The following is a 24,369-nucleotide window of genomic DNA, read 5'->3' as shown; positions in this document are numbered from 1 at the left end:
ACAACAACAACGAGAATGCTGCCTACAGCCGCATCAGTGTGCCAGTAAATCATCGAACATAAAGCGAAAGTTTCCATTCATGCAACGAACAGAGGCACAAAACAAAATGTGAAAAAAATGACGAACATATAAAAGAGTATATCACAGAGTATATGTGTAGGTATGTATATTTTAAAAAAATATGCTTGCTTGTCTGTTTCGAAGGTTAACAAAATACTACCATTCCACTCCATTCAGTCCATTAGCTCCGTGCATTAATGCCAGCTTAAAGCTTGTACAAAACGCACGAACAAAACAAAAATCAAAAGAAACGAAAATATGAAACATGCCAAACCGATAAGCGTGTCTGCATCATTGACATATTGGCAGGAGTTTTTCATTGATTTTTGGTCACCAGGCCAGCTGGGCCGCATAAATAACGATGTTTCTCCGACAGGCGCAGCGGCTCGAAACCTAACTCGTCCTGTGGTATGCCGAACTGCGCCAACTTGGATTCGTACGTGGCGAGCAGATCGTCGTGCGCTTTGATGACGCGCACCAGCTCGTAACGCAGTTCGTCAATCAATTTATTCTTCTCATCCAACGATGTGTTTATTTGCTTTTGCATATTTTGTGTAACATCACCGGAAGCGCCGCAGATCAACTGTGTCTGTTTGAGTAATATGTTGCGCTTCTCGCCCTCACGCTCCATCATGGATATCTTGCGTTCGAGCAGCACATTCTTTAGGCCCGTCTTCTGTTGCAGTTCCATGACGACTTCGTCGAATTTCAACTTAAGTTCTTCGCGTTCCTTTTTGAGTGTGTCGTTGCGCAAGAGTAGCGTTTCGGTCTCCCACGTCAACGCCTTCAACTGCTTTTCTATGTAAGTATTGCGTGCTTTGAGACGCGCCAGCTGATTGCGATCGCGCTCGAAATGCTCCATCTTGCGTCGCAAATCGGCGAGTTCGGTTTGCGCTGCTTCGAGCGGTTCTTTCAGCTTGCGATTCTCTGTAAGCACTTCGGTTGCGGTGCGATCACTGCGTTCGGACTGCTTACGCAACGCTTCGAGTTGTTCTTTCAAACTGCTAATTAGTCCCAAATTGTTCAGCGTGATATCATTATAGTAGTTCTTCATGTCATTGAAGGCGGTGTCGTGACTTTCAATTAGACGCTGAATTTGTGAGTTTTTACGTTCCTCCACTTCAAACATTTGCATGCGGTACACCAGTTCGACCTCGTTCTTCAGCGCCTTCATTTTCTCTTCGTGTAGAAGCTCCATGTCTTTTGCTTCTCTTTGGAATTGTATGCGCGCTTCGCTGAAAGTGGGAAAGAAAAGAAAACGTTAAGTATACTAAGGTTTGAAAAGTCGTTTCGATTCTGTTTAAGAATAAATATGGGCTTTGAGCTGTTCTACTCACGACATCTCATCGTTATGTTTCATCTTCAGCTGCTGAACTTGTAATTCATGTGTTTCATCGTGCTCGCGCAGTAGGCGTCGTAAATCGCGTTTATCCTTCAGCAACTCCTGCTCCTGTGCCACATGATCCTCCTGTGCCAGCTTCAGCTGTGTCATGGCCTCGGCACGTATTTCACCAATTTTATTTTGGTTTTCATACTGTAGATGTTTCATCTGCTGCATAATGTGTTTGGTGTCGACATCGGCCAGCTCTTGTGCCATCTCCACTTCGTGATCCTTGTGACGAACCTCATAGCGGGTTTCCTCTATATTACATTACACCAAATAATAGAAACGTGTACCAATTAGTAATCGTATAAATCATCCCTGTTAATTAATACCAGTGCTGATGTGATGTATACATACCCAATTGCCCCCTGGTGATCTCCCAGAATGTGCGTATTTTATCGCGTTCCAATTGAAAGAAGTTTCGCTCTTCACGTTCGCGCTCCATCTCCTCCTTCAATTTCAATGCAAACTGCTCCAGCTGGTCCCGCGTCATGGTGGACGTGTCCACGCCATCAATTAACACTGAAAGCACAGAAAGTGAATTCAATTGCAGCTAATCGAAATCGAATCACAAGGATTTCAAATTCATTTAAGCTTGTCGAATTAGGTTAAGTTTGTGTTGAAGTTGCTCTTCACACCCTTATGCTTTGAATGTGCTGTGTTGGTGAGTATCATGCCATTTGGTATTTCAACTAATTTCTCAGCAGGACGGGAATTGTGCGCTTATTTGGAAATACTTATAGCTGTGGCACTATAAATGGGAATAAATGCGTTTGGTGTAAGCATATGAGCGCCATTAAATGAAATCGTTATAAATCATGACTTTATTACTGGCATTCAAAGTAAGTGGTGTCACTTCATAATTGCCAGTAATTGAGTTTTAATTGAAATTATTGTTGTTCTAACATTATATTTATGGCTTTGATGTTGTCGTGGACTTGATAAGTACTTGAGAGAGAAGTGGATTCTAGTTTTTATGATTTATGAACAATATCAGCAGTTAACTCAGAATTCGGTAGAACATCTCCAAGCTCTTTAATACTAAACGAGGTTTCAGGCAAGACAACTCGCGAACGAAATATCAAATAAACAACCAATTTATTCGAGTCTTTGCTAACACTTTACAGTTGACAGTTTTAACTTTGGGGTTGTAGTTCACTGCCTCGAAATAGTTCTTCTTTTAACTTCTCTCGACAAACGTTACTAACATTTAACAAGTCGCCTATCTTTCCCATTATAAAGTATAGTATTAGTCTGAATTCTAGAGTATACTGCATTCATTTTGAAAGTATTTAAATAGGTACCAGCCAGAGAGCTGCAACGGGTATATCACTTTCGTGCACACTCGAATGTCCACTCTGATTTTGTTTGATCAAACTTTTCGGTATGAATACACGTATTGATCGCTTGGAGACATGTTCAAAACGAACGAGCCTTTCGCGACACTCGAAACACAAGCATATATGCTTGTTTTAACAGAGTGCCGAGTTGACACTCGTTTGTGAACGAGCTGGCACTCTAACCCGATCGTATTGAATGTGATCGAGTCACACACGAGTGTGCACAAAATTTCAGAATATGTATGTATGTAATTGGCAGTCATGCTATTATTGCGTAGTGATTGTCAACGATTATTGGTTTTGTTTGTTTTGTTTACTTTTTATAATTCATAATGACAACGATAGAAAATTCGGGTTGTGAGAACATTTCCAATGGCACAAACACCTTATCTGGTCTACACCTGAAATTTGTGATTTAAAAAAAAAATTAAAATATTTAAGTGCAATGAAATGTTTTTTATTTATGATTTATAAATTAATAAATAAAATAAGTCTTAAGTGAATTCTATTCTTAAATTGAATTATTCTTTTATAATATGTACTATGTACGTCTAATATTCAAATTATTCAACCAAAAAAGCTAAGACAGAACGCGTCATCCCGACGCCAACATATGTACATATGTGTGTACGTATGCTTATCTATTATTTTTTGGTCTTCGAGTGCCACTCGAGTGTGTCGATCACAATCAACACGTGCACGACACACCCGAAAATATAATACACATAAAATCCGAGTTTGCTGCTTGCACTCGAAGATAGGACCGTCGTGATTGTTCGTTTGCGTTATTTTCGCTTCGGGTTCCAAACTCGATCGAACACGTGTTTGAAGAGTGTTACGACACACTCGTACCGAATTTAAGCTAGTGTGATTGAACACACTCGAACATACCCGAAGCTGCTCTCTGGTACCAGCTACTGGTAGCTTCAGAATAATGTGTTTAGTGTATGGGAACCCCCGTTCAACTTGGTTTTGCATGGGGTTAATATGGGCTTGGTCATACCTTCATAGACGTTTGAAGGATTAATCAAGGAGAATAATAAGTATCATTGTTAGTTCGGTTAGTTCGAAAGTTTTCTGGAGGAAGATTTAGTGGAAAAATCTCGAAATTTTTAATCGACTGTTCTGACTTCACTAGACTAAACTTAATGGATCTTTGATAAGCTCAAAACGCTTTGTAGGATCCCCAAGATCTCCGGTGAAATCAGCTCCTAAACCTTACATTTTTATCTAATTTAATACTTAAATAAACTCTTTAATTAATTTATATAGTACTTCTGCCAAAATATTCCATATATGTCGTCATAAAAATAATTTACCAACCAAACGCCTTAAGTGAAAAACGTGAAATGTGTCTTTTTAATTACTACCCATGGCATAATCGACTTCTCCACTAAGCGATGCAATTGGCCTTGGTCTGCTTTGGAGTCTGTCCCAAACGCGGTTGGACAATCGTCGCACACGCTGCACTTGTTGTGGCTTACACCAACGATGGCAATGATTTTATGTGCTTCTCTATTTGCGCAATTATTTTCTATTTTAATTTTTGTTTTCTCTCTAGTTTGCTAAGTTTTCTTTTTTCGGTTGTTGCTGCCGTTTTCACATATGAGTTGGCGTGCCATTATTGCACAGCGTCACCCTCTAGAGATGGTATTTAGTAACTAAGTCGCTAATGTACCGTGTGGAGGACCGTATGGGACATCAGTGCCCTCTCGGTTGTAGTTGACCAGCAAGCACTTACATACCTACATACAAACTGGCGAAGTCGGCACCGCAAAGTTAAGTTGAATGCGTCTCGTCGTGAATTGTGCATTTGTGACGCAGAGGAGGACATATGGCGCAGCTGGGTATTTAGAAAAGTGAGAAAGTCGTCGTAGCAGCATTTAGTTGCCCAGTTAGCCTTTGTGCAAGAGCTAGACATTTTTGCAATATTTATTCTAAGCTGCATGTTTTCAACGACATCAGTGTCTATGATTTGAAGATAAAGTGGATTACTTGGAAAGTTGTGTGATATAGAACTGTAGTTAGTAGTTAAAATACTATGACTATAAGCGGAAAATAGGTTTCAGAATAGGACAGACTGGTTGGTATACTCTTGAAAGATTCGGACTATTATCATCCTTTAAAATAGCGTAAGAAATAGAGATTACGGTAGATTTTGTTCCATTACTTTTTTGAGGTTCTTTTGACAATAAAAATAAAATAGAATAAAATACATGACATCGTGACGTCATAAATGAGACGTGTAGACGGGTTGGTAACTTGTTGTTCTTTATAATGTTATAAAATGTCTTACTTACAAGGAAAATATTAAAGTCTCTCTAATCACTAGCAACTGGGAGTTTTATTATAGTTAAATTGTATATATTCTATTTAAAATGATATATTTTCAACTCAAAATAATAATATTTTCATTCATTTCGAAGTCACCGATTACGGATTTCACTTTACTTTTCAAAAATTCAAAATAGCGGATCAGTATGGTGGACATATTTTAAAAATCTGTCATTTTGGATCCGCCATTTCACACCCACATCAGTTTCGTATTCAAAGATTCCGAAAAACCCTGTGTAACAGGTTTCAGGTGAATTCGATGAAATTTTCAAAAACGCGCCCGCTATATGGGATTCTCTATTTTGGATATGAAAAACCGACACCGTATTCGTAATCCGTGAACCCGAAAACCGCCGAATAGCGAGTTCCAATCGAATGCGTTGAATTTCTACAAAAGCTGTCCGCTATATCGTTTTTGGGGTTATATCAAAACCCTAAACTGTTGTACCCCAATGGACCTCAGATTCGTATTCGGCGCCGAAATGAGTTAATTGGAGAATGTAGGAATGAAACTAGATCAGCAAAGTCTACATAAGTATATTCAGTTAAGAGTGAGTGAAATAACCACCATGAAAGGTCTGCAAATGAGCGATTTCTGAGGTTACATCCGCCTCCAATTAAGGGTATTTTGATATGATTTAAGTTAAGAATACTTTCTTAAACCTTTTTCACCGATGTACGATTTCAGAAACTCAAAATGTATATAGATAACGTAGGGCGTAGTGAAGTAAAAATCTTAGAATTATTAATTAAATGCTGTCTAATATAATTAAATTAATCAATCAGTTTGTAAATATCACGAGTGATGATTTTGAATTTATACCTTACACTATTTTGGGTATACTTATACGAAGTTTGTTCTCAACTAGAATTTTTCGCAACGTTCACGCATTTGATTGAACGATCAAAAGTGTTCCTTCTAGTTTGAAGTAGGTATCCACAAGGTTATGAAAACCATTTTCTGAGAGTTTCTAATAATTTTAATTTTTGTCTTATCTTATCTTAACCTTTTTTTCATTTCCCGCTCTGCCATAAACCACATTGAGTGGTGGTTAAAGGACATATTGGAAAATTTTAATTCGGAATAATCGAATCGGACTAACCGCTTTCTTTCACTAAACAAATATTAACGTTTCTTTGCGTTGACGTGGCGTATAAGTGATCAAGTATCCGACTGACGCCGCGTAGCTTGTGGTAAAAGCAATTATCCGCTCAGTTGTGGAAATTAAGTAAGGAGACAACAGCTGCACTGTAACCGCACTTGACTCGCAGTTGACTCTAAGTGCAGTCCATATAAACAAGATGCCATTAAAGCCTATGTGCACACTGCACATACAGTTGCAAGTAAATAAAAAACCTACTAAACTTTCAATAAAGTATTTTCTTTTTATTTACGGAATTAATTCATGACTTCTGATTTCTGATAAAGTTCATGTACTACTTTAAATTAACAAACAAATTATTATTTTGTATTATAACTGTTTTTGTCTTCACTGTGTCAAGCTCGAAGAAATGTACTTAATTTTTTATATTTTTTTTAATATATAACCATATATGCCAAGGGCTGGTGGCCCGTCAATAGTCATGGGCTTCTGCCAGTGACCAACAATTGAGTAATATCAGAGATAGTTATAACTTCGTATGTGCTTTAATTTTCATAGTGGCCATGTTGCATGCAACATTTGCCACAAATACCATACGCATTCGCTCATATAAATATGAATATATGGACATGTCGTGTCTGTTCTGTGTCGCACTGCGCTTAATAGGTCGGCAAAATGACTGGAGAGAGCATACGGCAAAGCATAGGTTTATGCCTGGACCACTACAAACCTATATACATAGTGAATAAGTATTTTTTTATTGCCTTGCATTACATTGTGAGTGCACCAATTGCGGCAATATGTGCCACTATACAAATGTGAGTATGTTGCAACACTTTGTTGCACGCCTACACACACATTGTCGGCAATTCAAAACGTTGCAAGATGCACAAAATGCTGTACCGTCATGGTATAGGCGCTGTCTGCCAAAATAACGTCACAACAGATTTATTCTTTATTCATGATGAATGTAAAGATAATTTTTCCTTTTTGTGAAACGCATTGTTGCCGCTCGATTGCAGAAAAATCGGAAAAATATGCAGCGCCGCATTAACGCTTATCAGCCATTGACATTTTTCCACTAAAAGCGTCAATAAGCCATTGTCCTATCTATTGTTTTTGTCGCTTCTAAGCGTAGCTAAATCGCGCACACAATTGACTTCTTCGTCAGCCGGAAGCCGGCATTTCATGTGATGCGAACTAAAATAATGCAATATGCGGCTTTTGTTCGTGACTCGGCGCCTCAAATTGTGCTCGTAAATTACAACGCTGTAACTCGCGAGCATTGTGCGCTTTTAGGCGCGTTGCGAAAAATCTATGCACAGTGACACCAGTTACTGTATATCCTAACAATCGTGCTGGTATTTTAATTTGACTGCATACTCAACATTTAGCAGCACATTCGAAGTACATTTTATTCTCATTTCTATTTAAGCTTTTAAACGCCGAAAAACATGCTGCAATATTTGAGCCTATCCCCTTCATGTCCATTTGCAGCTTTGAGTGTCAATGCCGTTGCTGTTGCAATGCCATGCTGCATATCAGACAGCACTGTTTTGGCTATAAAGCATTTTTTCTTCATATTAATTTCAACATTTAATTTATTATGCAAAAGGGATGTATTGCGAAGCGCTTGTCGCCTGAGTCGAGGTTATTCCTTTGCTATTGAGTGCTGTCTTTGTCTGTGTGGTTTCTTTCGGAAACCTTGAAGAGGGTGACACATTCGTATATAAATTAAATACTGAGTTCTTCTTAAAATAATTTTAGAGCTTACTGTCAGCAATATTCGATATGACTGAAAATTTAAGCTTGAGTGAATTATTAAATGTACTTACTTGGCGCCTTCTTGCCCTTTTTTCCTTTAGCCTTTTTGGGCGGCTGAAATGAAATAAAGAATTTATGTATTAGCAATTGATGGTTGAAGTGCCTTATAATAAATGCTTATGGTTTATATTCAGCGTATTAGTATGTAATATTGAATATATTACGGCTCGTGCTATCGTACAAATGTAATAATGTTCTTAAACAAAGTTACCTATTTTATCTCATACTTAAAAAAAATATCGAATAAATCTTGTTCAAATATTGCCTAAACTAATAGTTGTCACAGGAATTAATTCTTACGACACCAACAATTCAGAGACTAAAGAATTACTTGTGTATGAAGAGTTGACGGAGCAATCAAACAAGATAATAGAAGATCTGTAAAATGTATGGAGGAATTACGGATATCAAAACGCCAGGCTAGCCCATAAATATCTTATACGGGCCACCAAGTAGACAACTAAAAGAACTCGGGCAGCTAAAGTAAAGAACTCTAAAAAAAGGGAATAGAGATATTACGATAACTTTTGTTCCATTACCTGTTTGAGGTTCGTTCGATAATAAAAATAAAATAGAATTAAAAGAAAATATTGAAATCCCTCTAAGGAGAGTTATTATATTTAAATTTCCAGAAGCCTTAATAGTTTCCATTTTAAATAATATATCTTCAAACTCAAAATATTCATAATTTCATCCAAAAATGTGTAGGTGTCCTTGGTTAAAGACATATTGAAGACTTGAATGCAGAGGCGAGGTCAGGTCATACTTTCGGACTGTTTTATCAAACCACAAAGATGATGAAATGTTGTTTTTTTAGATATTTCAATGCCAAAAGTTTATTATACTCTCGCAACAAATGTTGCTAAAGAGAGTATTATAGTTTTGTTCACATAACGGTTGTTTGTAACACCCAAAACTAAACGAGTTAGATATAGGGTTATATATACCAAAGTGATCAGAGTGGAGTTCAAATCCGAATGTCTGTCTGTCCGTCCGTCCGTCCATCCGTCCGTCCGTCCGTCTGTGCAAGCTGTAACTTGAGTAAAAATTAAGATATCTTGATGAAACTTGGCACACTTATTTCTTGGCACCATAGGAAGGTTGCTTTCGAAAATGAGCAAAATCGGACCACTGCCACGCCCACAAAATGGCGAAAACCGAAAACACATAAAGTGCCATAACTAAGCCATAAATAAAGCTATGGAAATAAAATTTGGTATGAAGGATCGCACTATGAAGGGGCATATTTGGATGTAATTTTTTTGGGGAAGTGGGCGTGGCCCCGCCCCTACTAAGTTTTTTGTACATATCTCGGAAACCAATAGAGCTATATAAACCAAACTTTCTGCAGTCGTTTTTTGTGGCCACTTCCTAATGCAGTCCAAAAACGAAAGAAATCGGATCATAACCACGCCCACCTCCCATACAAAAGTTAGGTTGAAAATTACTAAAAGTGGGTTAACTCACTAACGAAAAACGTCAGAAACACTAAATTTCACATAAAAAATGGCAGATGAAAGCTGCACTCAGATTTTTTTACAAAATGGAAAATGGGCGTGGCGTCGCCCACTTATGGGTCAAAAACCATATCTCAGGAACTACTCGACCGATTTCAATGAAACTTGGTTTGTAATAGTTTCCTTACATCCCAATGATATGTTGTGAAAATAGGCCAAATCGGTGCACAACCACGCCTACTTCCTATATACCAGAACTTTGAAGACAATCTGAATCGTTGACTTTACAATATATAAAGTAAGTATGTACTAGTGAGGATGGAGTCATATGTAGAAGTTCACGTAAGTGAGGAAAGTTTCTGACTGTCATTCACTTGGGAATGGCCAGGAACGATTCTTTTACATGTGGCGAGCTAAAGTGAGAAGGCGAAACCCGCCTATGCGGTTGTGCGTAGGGTTTGGGACCCACCACATAAAAACACCCCCCAATGAAAAAGAAAAAACAGCCTCGGATGAGAGACCCCAATTTTGACGACGACCACTGCAAACGTTTAAAGGACTACGAAATAAGGGCATGCACCTGGAATGTCCGGACCCTTAATTGGGAAGGTGCCTCTGCCCAGCTGGTTGATGTCCTCGTAAGAGTAAAGGCTGACATCACCGCAATCCAAGAAATGCGATGGACGGGACAAGGGCGGAAGAAGGTGGGTCCTTGTGACACCTACTACAGCGGCCATATAAAGGAGCGCAAATTCGGTGTGGGATTCGTGGTGGGAGAGAGACTCCGTCGTCGAGTCCTGGCATTCACTCCGGTGGATGAACGTCTAGCCACAATCCGCATCAAAGCGAGGTTCTTCAACATATCGCTGATTTGCGCCCACGCCCCGACGGAAGAGAAGGACGAAGTGATCAAAGATACCTTCTATGAGCGCCTAGAACGTACCTATGAGCGCTGCCCCCGCCACGATGTCAAAATCGTGCTTGGCGATTTCAACGCTAGGGTGGGTAAAGAAGGTGTCTTTGGCACAACAGTCGGAAAATTCAGCCTCCATGACGAAACATCACCAAACGGTCTGAGGCTGATCGACTTCGCCGGGGCCCGAAATATGGTCGTCTGTAGTACTAGATTCCAGCATAAGAAAATCCATCAAGCTACTTGGCTGTACCCGGATCGAATCACTCGCAACCAGATCGATCATGTTGTGATAGATGGACGACATGTCTCCAGTGTTTTTGATGTGCGTACGCTTCGTGGTCCCAACATCGACTCGGACCACTATCTTGTAGCAGCTAAGATACGCACCCGCCTCTGTGTAGAAAAGCGTACACGTCAAAAAACACAAGGAAGGTTCGACATCGAGAAGCTGCAATCACAACCGACAGCCGAACGATTTTCTACTCGACTTGCACTCCTGCTCTCTGAGAGCACTCATCAGCATCTCGGTATAAGGGAGCTGTGGGACGGCATATCAAACTCCTTACGTACAGCTGCAACCGAAACCATTGGTTTTCGGAAAAGTCAAAAAAACAGCTGGTATGATGAGGATTGTCGTCTCGCAATGGAGGGAAAACAGACTGCCTACCTCGCAATGTTGCGATCGACCGCAACACGAGCGGGATGGGAAAGATACCGAGAGCTGAAGAGGGAAGCGAGACGCATTTGCAGACAAAAAAAGAAAGAGGCCGAAATGCGTGAGTATGTAGAGCTTGACAAGCTGGCCGACAGGGGTAATGCTCGAAAATTTTACGAAACGATCCGGCGACTAACTGAAGGTTTCAAGACCGGAGCGCACTCCTGTAGGACCCCCAGAGGTGATCTAGTTATTGATGACCAGAGTATACTGAGTTTGTGGAGGGAACACTTCTCCAGCCTGCTGAATGGCAGTGAAAGTACAACACCAGGAGATGGCGAACCCGATTCCCCAATCGACGACGATGGAGCAGATGTTCCATTGCCCGACCGTGAAGAAATTCGAATAGCAATTACCCGCTTGAAGAACAATAAGGCGGCGGGTGCCGATGGATTACCAGCCGAGCTATTCAAATACGGAGGCGAAGAGCTGATAAGGTGCTTGTATCAGCTTCTTTGCAGAATATGGTCGGAAGAAAGCATGCCTGACGATTGGAATCTCAGTGTACTCTGCCCAATACACAATTTGCGCCAATTACCGTGGGATAAGCCTCCTCAACATCGCGTATAAGGTTCTGTCGAGCGTATTGTGTGAAAGACTAAAGCCCACCGTCAACAAACTGATTGGACCTTATCAGTGTGGCTTTAGACCTGGAAAATCAACAACGGACCAGATATTCACCATGCGCCAAATTTTGGAGAAGACCCGTGAAAATAGGATCGACACACACCATCTCTTTGTCGACTTTAAAGCTGCTTTCGACAGCACGAAAAGGAGCTGTCTTTATGCCGCGATGTCTGAATTTGGTATCCCCGCAAAACTAATACGGCTGTGTAAGCTGACGTTGAGCAACTCCAAAAGCTCCGTCAGGATCGGGAAGGACCTCTCCGAGCCGTTCGATACCAGACGAGGTTTCAGACAAGGTGACTCACTCTCGTGTGATTTCTTTAACCTGATGCTGGAGAAAATAATGGTGAACGAGGACAAGACGAAATATCTCCTGTCGTCAAACAAACAGTCAGCGCATTCGCGTCTTGGCTCCCACGTCACTGTTGACAGTCATAACTTTGAAGTTGTAGATAATTTCGTCTACCTGGGAACCAGCATTAACAGCAATAACAATGTCAGCCTGGAAATCCAACGCAGAATCACTCTTGCCAACAGGTGCTACTATGGACTAAGTAGGCAATTGAAAAGTAAAGTCCTCTCTCGACGAACAAAAACCAAACTCTACAAGTCTCTCATCATTCCCGTCCTACTTTACGGTGCAGAAGCGTGGACGATGTCAACATCCGATGAGACGGCACTAGGAGTTTTCGAGAGAAAGGTTTTGCGGAAGATTTATGGTCCCTTAAGAATTGGCAACGGCGAATACCGCAGACGATGGAACGATGAGCTGTATGTGTTATTCGACGACATAGACATAGTCCAGCGAATAAAAAAACAGCGGCTACGCTGGCTAGGACATGTTGTTCGAATGGATGAAGGTGCTCCAGCTCTGAAAGTATTCGATGCAGTACCCGCTGGTGGAAGCAGAGGAAGAGGGAGACCTCCACTCCGATGGAAGGACCAGGTGGAGAGGGACCTGGCTTCGCTTGGAATAACCAATTGGCGCCAAACTACCAGAAGGAGAGATGCGTGGCGCGCTGTTTTGGACTCGGCTATAACCGCGTAAGCGGTGTCTACGCCAGTCAAGAAGAAGATGTACTAGTGAAGATATCGGTGCAGAACTTTGCACATTCTATGTTAATACTGTGGCAGCCCCATTCTAAAAATCACCGAAATCGGACCATAGGTTTTTAAGACCCCATATATCGAACACGAGAACCTCGGTGCTTCTAACCTAATATTATGGTTTCCAACTTTCAATGGACCTTATACAATATATATGACGAATATGTGGGTCAAATTGTTTATTATATAATATAAATAAAGTTAAATAAATGAATTGCGAGAGTATAAAATGTTCGGTTACACCCGAACTTAGCCCTTCCTTACTTGTTAATACTTCAATCGTGTAATAATCGATGTTAGAAAGTGTTTTTCCATAATTTTACTCAGATAGTTACAGAAAGTCACACAATAGAAGAAAATATGAAATTTGAGGTTTTCAAAATAGCATGTTGGGTGTGGTACTGCCTAGATTTTATATTACAATGAATAAACGGTTCACTTTTAGTTGTATTTTTTTTATTATTTTACACATGAACTTGTCCACTTTAATGAACTACAATAGTTGCAGCATGGAAAAAATCAGTATTGATTCCAGATAATGTCACTATAATAATGACAGATTATCACGCAAAATATTTAAAAGCTTTTATCCAAATATATGAAATACCGTTCATTATCAGAACTTAAAAAAACAGTGACTTTTGATAATTTCATTGACTTTCTAGTACATTACAATACAGAAAATATAAACCACCTTGTCTACACTTAGAGCCTTTTCCTTTAATATGACCTTATGAGCCAAACCTTAACGTATTTGTTGCTTTTCTTCAAAGTGTGCTTTCTTCATTGCCGCCGACTTTCTTTCCAATAATACTCTTTAAGGTTTGAGAACAGAAAACAATCGCTGAGGCCAGATCCGTTAAAACCGACAACGAGGAAGCAATGTGAATTCCATTTCATGCATTACATTCGTGGCACAGTGCATCGGTCGACTGTGAGCACCCGTAGCACCAACTTTTCCCAGAGCGTCCGTATTTTCTTTATGAGAAACAGACAAAATTCGTTTTATCCATATCTTAAAAATTTTATAATTAACTAATGGCCCGACAGGTAATACATCTACAATACATACACATATCTTTCAAAGGGACCTTAGTACCAAACTAAATTTAATACTTGTCGATAAAACTAAATCTGATGCGTTTTTGGTGTTGGGAAAATAGTGTGAAATTAAAAATTTCGACTGACAGAGCTTTTATTTGAAAACAGAATTCAATAAATTAAAAAAAAAAATCATTAACTTTGTAATGTTATATATAAAAATAAAAGTTAGATACAAACACCCTTTAAATGGATACATATACACAAGAAGCATTAAGAGATAATTACTGTAATTCAATTGATGTATCATTGAGGAATTGTGATAATAATTAACAAAACTATGAATTTAAAATATATACTTTACAGTTAAGTAAATTTCATTTTAAATACACATATGTATGTGAACATATACATATAGAAGATGATACAAATAGACCGAAGAACGAAGCAACAAGAGATCGAGTTAATTACAATAGCTGTTCTTATTGCTCAAGTTGTTGTTTCTGTTTTCGAGAAATTATCCGACAGAAACTTAATATTTTCTTTACTCATTTACACATGTATCGTGCATATATATTAACACAACGTATGACAATCCAAGCAACGCCAACTCCATAAAGGCACAATAAGATATTTAATGGCGAACAAACACATACAAGCACATGTACATACTATGTAATCACAAGGAGGCAGGAAACTTTCACCAGCCATCGATTATAAAAATTTAATAATTGAAATGCATCAGGCGAACCGCTAAAGCAGATTGGCGTTCGCATTTTCGTTTATGAAGTGCATTGAACTGACAGGATTGTTGAGTACAACAACAACACGCATTTACATGTGTTCGTGTATATTTGTATTTTTGTTTACACATACATATGTATAAGTCAGCGCTTTAAATGATATAAATACATACATACATCTGTATTGATATACGCCGAAGAGCTGTGCAAAGCATTAAGAGACTGGTAATATAAAGAGCAACTGGCGAAAGTAGGAGTAACAAAAAGACAAAATTAAGCTGTTAAGTAGAAAAATAAACGTGAAAACGACGGAGAAAACAACGCTGAATTGCTTAATCATTATTAAAGAATCTTAAGAATCGGCTTGATGACCTTTTTTGTCTTGTAGGACAAATGCGATCAAAATAAATAACATGGAGTTGACTGATTTTGATTTTTTTGTTGCACACGGTGGGTATATCTATAAAAAGTAACCTATACTTCTGACATATTACTTAACTCGAGTGTGGGGTATTACTGTATAAAGGTTCAACGAAAGTCTCCATGTATTCTTGCTCCCGAAGGTCTACCTATCATTGATATAGCGATGAAAATATAGGAAAGCTTCGAATGTTAAATGATATCGCCGTTTGTATTATCTGAATATATTTTTCAAAAGTCCGCAGCTTAAACAAACTTCAGTGCACCTCATTTGATTTCTAAGAAACGTGTCATACATATTATTGAGAACCAAATTCAACCGACTGATTGTATCTTTTCAGTCTGAGTTTGGAAGATCTCTTGAGAAAGTACTAACCAACCGTTGAAAAAAAATGCTGGAGAGATTTATTATTGGCACACTTTTTATAATATATAAAGTTAGTAACCCAACTTTATTAGAATTAGAAAAGAATTCCTTCAGCATATGGTTGCAAGTTCAATAGATATTTTTATAGTGTAATTTGAAGATAATAGTTTATCCAATAGATCTAGTTGCAAACTTTTACGGGAAATATCATAATACGTTACTTTAAAAAGCGTGTCTTTAGTTACTTTTTCTCTGTACGATTTATAAGGAGCGTTCAGAAAGCATTTTGAGGCGTTCGATAAAATCTCGACACAAACCTTGCAATCGAAGGAATTACGCTTGTTGAAACTAGTTTATGTAGTCTGAAACTAATTTCAGCTACAAACATCATCCTACGTCTCTTAAGAATGAGGAAATACTGTTGTGAATAAATGGAACTTTAGATTGAGTACTACTGATTTCGGTACTTTTGTTAGGTTCTCTCTCAAAAATACAGTCGCTTACATTCAATAGTTCGACACCATCGAATACAAGATCGGTGAAATGTTGGATTTTGACCATGAGGAGAGAAGTGATATTTGAGGACGCTTGACTGGGAGTCAATTAGGTGGTTAACATCGTGCGAAAATACCTTCCATGGTGATCGAGGGTGGATAAGTGGATTGAATGGCTCATAACTCATTATTTTAATAACGTTTTACACGTAACACTTTTGTTTATCTCTCCTGGTCAAGAATCTCCGTGCTCTCATGGACGGCGGTCAGACTATAACCCGAAGAGAATGACAAATTCCTTTGGTTGAAATTAGTAGCGTCTTTAACCAAGAATCTCCGTGCTCTCATGGACGGCGGTCAGACTATAACCCGAAGACAACGACAAATTCCTTTGGTTGAAATTAGTAGCGTCTTTAACCATTTGAAATGCCAGGACTACTTGTGCACTGATTAAGTGCGGGATGGATGAGTTATTCTGCTATTCGGAGTCATAACGAATTCAAGAAGCCAGAAATCTTAGAAATTCGGCCAGTAGTTCTCGAAAAGATACACATATATAAGTAGTAAAGATCTTTCCCACTGTTATTTGGTTCCTACTGGTTTTTAATAAGAGTTTCGAATTTAATTCTGAGCAAATAAGTATATGGAAAAATATGCCTTTAATGCAACATACAGAAACCATATTCAAACATGACTTGATCTGGGTCACGCTACTCCGTCTTGACCATTTAATAATTTTCCCTTGGTTTAAATGCAATTTTAAAGCGTAAGGAAACATAGTTTCACCGAAATAAGTAATCGCGCATTTGGTTTTTTTCGCGTTTTTCCGTTCGCGTGCAGCCAGTGTTTAAATAATATGATGACGCGGCTTTCAAAACAATATCACAACAGCTGTTGGCTTATTGCATATTTTATGAATGCAAATTATTCAAAAACCCGCGTCCGAGCGCCACACTTCCACGCTTGGGCCAGCAGGGCAGCCCAACCTTATCCCTACAATCCTTTCCTTTTCACGAAACTATATGCCACTAGCGGGCGGCGAGCTGTTTCCGATAGTTGGTGAGAATATAACGGCGAAAGCAGTGAAAATTTCATAAATAAAATAACAACAAATCCATAATGACAACAACGCCGACAAGGCGTTCGGTTGTGCTTGCACGCGTTGGCTTGATTTCATAAATATTTCCACATTTTTGGTTATAAATTTTGTTGTTGTTGCCGCCGTTGTTGTGACGCATTTGTTGCACATAACGGTCGGTTATGCCTTGGCGTCATTTTCGCTTAAGTTGTTGTACGTGGATTCATATTTACGAACGTCTACACACAAACACACACACACAGTTGCATGTGCATTTGGTAGCGAAGGCGGCTGCTGTTGAAAAATCGCTACATTTGCTGGGAAGCGCCTTGTGCAGTGCAGCAGGACGCAGTCTGATGATAAAGTGACGGTCGATATATCGTCGCATTGCCGCCTGCATGCGGCTCATCGGCGTACTGCTTGCTTAACGCGTGCAACATCTTTTTCGTAAATTGTTGTTGGTGTTGCACTAATGATGCATTGTTGCTGCAGATAATCGCATTTAAATATTTACTCAACGTATGGTAATCCACAGCCGCGCACGCCCCTATTGGAAAGTACTTCTTTGCTCTCAGAAGTAGTGGGTGTGGATGACTTACAAGAAGTTAAATAAGACAACTTTATCCCTTCGGTATTAAATCTTCTGAGTGGTGGCTTAAAACTTGTAGGACCCTTCTTTTGTTGTATTATATATCCTGATTCAAAATCAAGTATTTAGAGTATTATAGCAGATACCTCTTCATTCGAATCATATTTATGGGTGCAAATTGGGAGAAAACGTAAATGGGACTCTGGTCTCTGATGTGTACCAGAAGATCCATATTTCGTCAACAGTTACAAACTGACGCCGAAACTCCTTCAGATTGCGCTTAACCAGTCTCAAACCTTGTTGTTTAATAGCCTACGGTGGTGGACTTTTGCCACGTCGTGTTAAACTAATTTTGACGTGATATTCCCAAAGCTATAATCGAATTACCGACCAAAATTACTATTTTTCATTTTGCTGAAATTCGCGGAGTACAATTACACTAAAAAAATTTCAAATTTCTCTTGCAAAAGTGTCGTCATTCTTTAAAACCATTTTCATGTTTTGACGTCTGATTGAACCTACATACATATATTTCTCTTTACATATCTATTTGCGATCCGTTATTTTCTGATATTTGGATCTCGTTTTAGATCTCGGGGTATTATATTGGAAATAATTTGACGACCTGTTATGCAAACTACTTTGATTGACTGTTTCATAGTATTTGTCTAACTCAGCCAGTCGTTTATTAGCTCCGTTAATTATAAATATTCTTTATAAAAATTAATTATTTATATCTGTAGCCATCACAAACTCTCCAGCTGTTAAGAATTCTTACATTTAAGATGTCTTAAGTAAGCAAGGGAAAATTACATATTTCATTATGGTACAATTTCCTGGTGGGCAGGCATCCTTCAAAACATTTATGATTTACTATCATCTTCCATTCACACGTAAACTCTTAACACTTGCTCTTAACTATTTTCTCAAATTGTCGCCTTAATATTTCTTCAGATATATCAGACTGAAGCCATAATAAATATTCATTATGTAATCTTAGCGCTTTTGGCGAATTTAAATAGAATCTCTAATTACATTTTAAATACATTTTTAACATTACATTGAAATAACAATGAACACGGAATACAAAACTTTATATAAGATGTTTCAAGATCACTCCTTAGGTATACTTATACTCTCTTCTTTGCACAACTATTATATTTCTAGAGACTTCCAGACAGATCTAATCGTATCGCAGCTGAATGGATTGTTAAGATTGATGGTTAGACTATTCAGATCAACTGTTTGGGTGTACAAAGTGTAGATGTCAAAAGGTTTATGATAGGGAGTATTTTGAGTTTTGTTGGTGTATCTAAATAATGGTAAGTCTTACGTTAGATATAAAATTAGAAACTTGGACGAAATATTAGGTCTGATGATTCTTTTATTAATTAGCTAAATATTTAGACTAATTTGCATATCGTGGAAACCTCGGATTATTAGCAATATATTAAATAGTACATAGATCTAGTGTCCCACCGATACCAAATTTTTGGCCGATGCCGATGCCGATTCTTTCATCAAGAACTTAATAAATTAGTATGGTAACAAAAGAAAAACAAAGACAAATATCATCACAAAATAAGTAAACAATTCAGTTCATATATAAATATGAAGTTGTTTATTCATTTAATTAATATTCAAAACTAAATAAATTATTATTATAAGATATATGTTGATAGAAAAAATGAGTTATTCAAGTTTTCTCAAAGCGAATCAGCAATATATCTTTTTTCCTTTAAGGACAAGTATGAACATTAAAGCCAATATTCGAAAATATTAAGTCTAGTAAAAGTAATAAAAATAAAGACGAAATATCTCCTGTCATCAGACAAACAGTCAACGCACTCGCGTCTTGGCTCCACGTCACTGTTGACAGTCATTACTTTGAAGTTGTAGAAAATTTCATTTATCTGGGACCCAGCATCAACACCGACAATAATGTCAGCCTTGAAATCCAACGCAGAATCACTCTTGGCAACAGGTACTACTTTGGACTGAGTAGGCAATTGAAAAGTAAAGTCCTCTCTTGAAGAACAAAAACCAAACTCTACAAGTCACTCATCATTCCCGTCCTACGCTGCTGGTGCAGTAGTGTGGACGATGTCAACATCCGATGAGACGGCACTAGGAGTTTTCGAGAGAAAGGTTTTGCGGAAGATTTATGGTCCCTTAAACATTGCCAACGGCGAATACCGCAGACGATGAAATGAAAAGACAGCGGCTACACTGGTTAGATCATGTTGTTCGAATGGACGAAAATGCCCCAGTTCTGAAATTGTTTGATGCAGTACCCGCTGGAGGAAGCCGAGGAAGAGGGAGACCTCCACTCCGATGGAAGGACCAGGTGGAGAAGGAACTGTTTTCACTTGGTATTACCAATTGGCGCCAAACTGCCAAAAGGAGAAATGTGTGGCGCGCAGTTGCGTACTCGGCTATAACCGCGTAGAACTCTATTGTAGTACGGAACACCATTTGCTTTCAAACAAAATTCGGAAAACCGGTGATACACATATGGTTTCTGAAGCATACTACAATGTATACTACATGTCTGTCTCAGGTATTATAGTCCAGGCCAGCACCAAGTGATTATCACGTGATCCTGTCTATGTCGAACTTTAAAAATAGATTCTCCTAGTTACGAATGCTTCTAAAATAGTGGCTTTATGACATTATTTCCAAATCTCAACAAGTTGTTAAACAAAACTATGAATAATTGACATAAATCGAATCTTTCTAGCAGTGCTAAATAAAACCTTATATTTGATGCAAAATTATTGCATTTCTTTATAGTAGACTTAAATTATCATCGTGATGAATTATTAGTTTAGTCAAATGTGAATCACTGTGTTTTATATGGTAAACAGAAGAATTCAAATTTAATGCTTTAAAGAAATCAAAAAAGTAAAAAAAGTGTATTTTGGTGTAATCCGAAAGAAATCGAAAGAATCGGCTAAGAATCGGCCCAATATGGCCGATGCCGATGCTGAATTTTGTGGCCGATACTGGCCGATGCCGATACCAAGGCCGATTAATCGGTCGGTATCTACATAGATCCGTAGGGAATAATTAAAAAATTAAGTCATTACTGAATAAAATAAAAGCGTAAATGTATATAAAATAATGGAGAACTATCTTCTTACCATCTTGTAATATCTGCTTGTATGCTTTGCTTCTTGCTCCTGCTATTAAAATCTATACTTTAAGTAGTCTCTACGCTTTGTGTTTTTGCTCGTTCTTCGTTTAACGGTTGATGTCCTTTCAAAACGTTTCTTCCAATTTCGATCGCTAATTTTGTTGTCAAATATATTATTCTAAAATCAGTTAACAATCTGCTTTTTTATCAATTAATAACTTATCATATTTTTATGAATTTTTTCAAGGCTTCAAAATTGTTTTTCAAAAGAAAAATTACTCCGGCTGACATTTGTTCAATTGTTTGTGGAAGTTGAAAGTGAGTAAACAAAATTGGTAACCAAGAAACTGCCAACTTTCTTAATAAACAAACTCAGCTGTTCGACGCGCAGTGACAGTTATTCGTTTGTGGAATATATTTCATGTTTGATCGATCAGGTAGTGAAGGTAACTGAGTTTTATTCACAGGGTGACAAGGTTTACAGTTATTTGTTTTGTAAATTATTATATGAACAAAAAATAAAAGCCCGAAAACCGAAATATGAATTTGCTCCAAGTCGCATTGACTGCCATCAACGTAGAAATTTGTTTATTTTTTTAGTATATTGAATATATATATTTCCAACAATTGCCTGATTTCCTTGTTTCTCTTTTTGCCATTTCCAGAGCCACTACCACTACCGCTCGGCCCTTCGTTTGTCTTGGGCAAATGTGGCGTGTAAACAGATTTGTTTTCGTGCCTCACTGCGAATTCCCATTTGCTGTGGCTTGTGATGGCAAGCCAGATAACCGAGTGCAACGTTTTGTTCATCTTTTAGCAGTAAACTAAGATTTTGTTGTAAAATACAACAACAATAACTGGAACTATTGTTAGTTGATATTGCAGACGTGTCTTAAACTGTTTGGAAGTTACTTTAAGAATTTTACATTCTGAAATGCAGAATTGTTTCGAAATCTTCATATTATATATATGTATATATATATATGTATATTATACTCCGTTTATAGTCTGTTTTTTTGTCAAATATTAAACTTAAATTATATACAAACCGTGACTACAAATAAATTGTGATTTCCTTAGGAATAATTTTAGAGTTATTACTTAAGACTGTTGGTTCTGAAAAATCTGTAACTTCAACTAATTTTGGACAACTTCATCATCAGATTCTTCGAAGAACGAATGGAGGTTTCAAGAAAATTCGTTGGACAATTCGTTGGAAAATTCGTTGGATATTATATAAGCTTTGCAATCCACGTTTTCTGTTGCTTATAAAATTTTTGTTCAAATACAGTTAGCAAACCTCTGGAACAAATATAATAGTTTTAGTTAATTTTTATCAAAACTAAAGAACCAACCAATCTGAAATTATTACCGACTATTAATGTATTAATTTCACACTAAATAAAACAAGGATTTTTCACCTTTCCTCAATATTTTTTAATATTTGTGTTACATTTTCAGCTAATATGTAAATATTTTTAAGTTTTTGTATTAAGTATTTAAAATTTTTTTATTTATTTTTAAGAGTGTGTTGATCGCCTGATTTTCTAATAGAATTTCAGGAAATTAATGATCAAGGCTTTTTAATACTTTGACTTTGTTCTAATTTAGTGGACTATTGCCTGCGAGACCCGTGAACTTTTCCAACTAACGATATTCACATGTTTTTTATTATATTGACAAATTTTTAAATGGGGAATACAGTTTCCTGTACGTTTTATATATCTTTATGGTTATATTAGTATTCAAAAATTCAAGTCAGAATATGCCATAATAGAAGACGGCTTTTCAACCCATCACACTTCCTCCATAACTATGTAGCCATAGTCCGAAGATCATAAAATAATAATTGAACCCATAGGGTTCTCCCAAATAACATTTTTTTCATCCGAAAAACCAACATAACTGCAATTTGACTGCCATTCCTATGCACATGGCCAAAATGTAATTGTGTGTCTCTTCGGACATCGTTAAGGTAATTTTAATTTAATTTGTAATTTTTTTCTTTAGTTTTAATATTTTCAAATAAGGAGCATACCTTCTAACCCATTAAACAGGAGGTAATCCCGTTTTAACACTACTCAGCTCGCTTCAGCACTACTTTGTTCTGATCTTGACAATCGTTTGATGACAATTGGAAACTTATCTTAAAATCGGTGTATTATCATCAACGGAAAATACTTTATTGTTACTGCCTGTATGATTCAGGCGTATTCCCACTTGTTACCCAGGAAATTCTGTAATATTTTCCACTTCCGACGTTCTTTTTATCAGTTATTGAAAGCTTAAATATTCTTAAGATATCGATTCATTCTTAGAAAATTGCAAAATTCTTAAAACATCTTCGAACTCAGGAGATATAAATTCTTAGTTTTTTCTTTAAACAAAATATTAGGAGCTATTATCTTCCGACTGAAGGCAAGGCAATCGTAAATATAAAGCTTTAGCGTTTCTTCATTCTCCGCCCATGGCTTACATTCTGCAGATTCTACTACATCAAGTTTTTGCAGGTGAGATCTCAGAGATAAGTAATTCTCTCATCTTTTTTTACATACCCGAAAGAAACTAAGGGCGTGGCCCCGACCCCAAATAGGTTTTTTGTATATATCTCGCGAACCAATAAAGCTATATAAACCAAACTTTCTGCAGTCGTTTCTTTTAGCCATTTCTTAATACAGTCCAATGAAAGAAATCTGATTATTACCACGCCCACTTCCCATACAAAGGTTAGGTTGAAAATTACTAAAAGTGAGTTAATTCACTAACGAAAAACGTCAGAAACACTAAATTTCACATAAAAGATGGCAGATAGAAGCTGTACTCAGATTTTTTACAAAATGGAAAATGGGCGTGGCGTCGCCCACTTATGGGTCAAAAACCATATCTCAGGAACTACTCGACCGATTTCAATGAAACTTGGTTTGTTTCCTTACATCCCAAATCGCTTCACTACCACACCTACTTCCTATATACCAGAACTTTGAAGAGGATCTGAACCGTTTACTTTACAATATATAAAGTAAGTACTAGTGAAGATATCGGTGCAGAACTTTGCATATATATTACGTTTATAGTGTGGCAGCCCCATTCTAAAAATCGCCGGGCCATAGGTTTTCAAGGCCCCATATATCGAATATGAGGACCTCGGTGTTTCTAACCTAATATTAGGGTTTCCAACTTTCAATGGACTTTATATAATATATATGACAAATATGTGGGCCAAATTATGTATTATATAATATTAATAAAGTTAAATAAATAAATTGCGAGAGTATAAAATGTTCGGTTACACCCGAACTTAGCCCTTCCCTACTTGTTTAGATAATAACAGTTATCTTGCTTTGTAAATTAGGTCTGGTATGTGCTCTAGAAAATAGCAGACATGTAGAGCTTACTTTTGGGTCTCGGCAAAGTTGCAATTCAATTTCGTTCGAACTCATCTAGGGAAAGTAAACGTGAGATAAAATGTTATCTAAAACGCAGTAGAATTTTGAATTTCTGATTTTTGGAAAAGTGTTAAATGAAATTAAAATACGTTGCAACCATTGTGTATAATTTGAAACTTTAACTCCAAACCTTTTTTATTCTTTCAAATTGCAAGTTTAGCAATAATTTAAACTATTTAACTGTGCAA

At 37.5% G+C, this 24,369-nt stretch overlaps 1 protein-coding gene across 1 annotated transcript; it reads right to left on the bottom strand.

Annotated features, from left to right (window-relative positions):
• Positions 1 to 151: 151 nt before the first annotated feature.
• LOC105213910 (dynein regulatory complex subunit 4) lies at positions 152 to 21,028 on the bottom strand. The gene is made up of 5 exons (XM_011187020.3): positions 20,743 to 21,028; positions 8,057 to 8,099; positions 1,802 to 1,966; positions 1,398 to 1,701; positions 152 to 1,295 (listed from the first exon to the last, which is right to left on the bottom strand). Exons 1-5 carry the CDS (start codon positions 20,743 to 20,745, stop codon positions 377 to 379), a joined length of 1,434 nt encoding a protein of 477 aa, XP_011185322.1. The 5' UTR covers positions 20,746 to 21,028; the 3' UTR covers positions 152 to 376.
• Positions 21,029 to 24,369: the final 3,341 nt, after the last annotated feature.

The sequence above is a fragment of the Zeugodacus cucurbitae genome, chromosome 5 (assembly GCF_028554725.1).
Source record: "Zeugodacus cucurbitae isolate PBARC_wt_2022May chromosome 5, idZeuCucr1.2, whole genome shotgun sequence".
Lineage (NCBI taxonomy): Eukaryota > Metazoa > Arthropoda > Insecta > Diptera > Tephritidae > Zeugodacus > Zeugodacus cucurbitae.
This window is presented reverse-complemented; position numbering and strand designations above follow the sequence as displayed.

Excerpts from the sequence above, each read along its gene's own strand:
- LOC105213910 (XM_011187020.3), bottom strand. Across the intron at positions 1,967-8,056 it reads AAAGGGCAAGAAGGCGCCAA|TGTTAATTGATGGCGTGGAC; the intron begins GTAAGTACATTT and ends CTGTGCTTTCAG. Across the intron at positions 1,702-1,801 it reads GATCACCAGGGGGCAATTGG|AGGAAACCCGCTATGAGGTT; the intron begins GTATGTATACAT and ends AATGTAATATAG.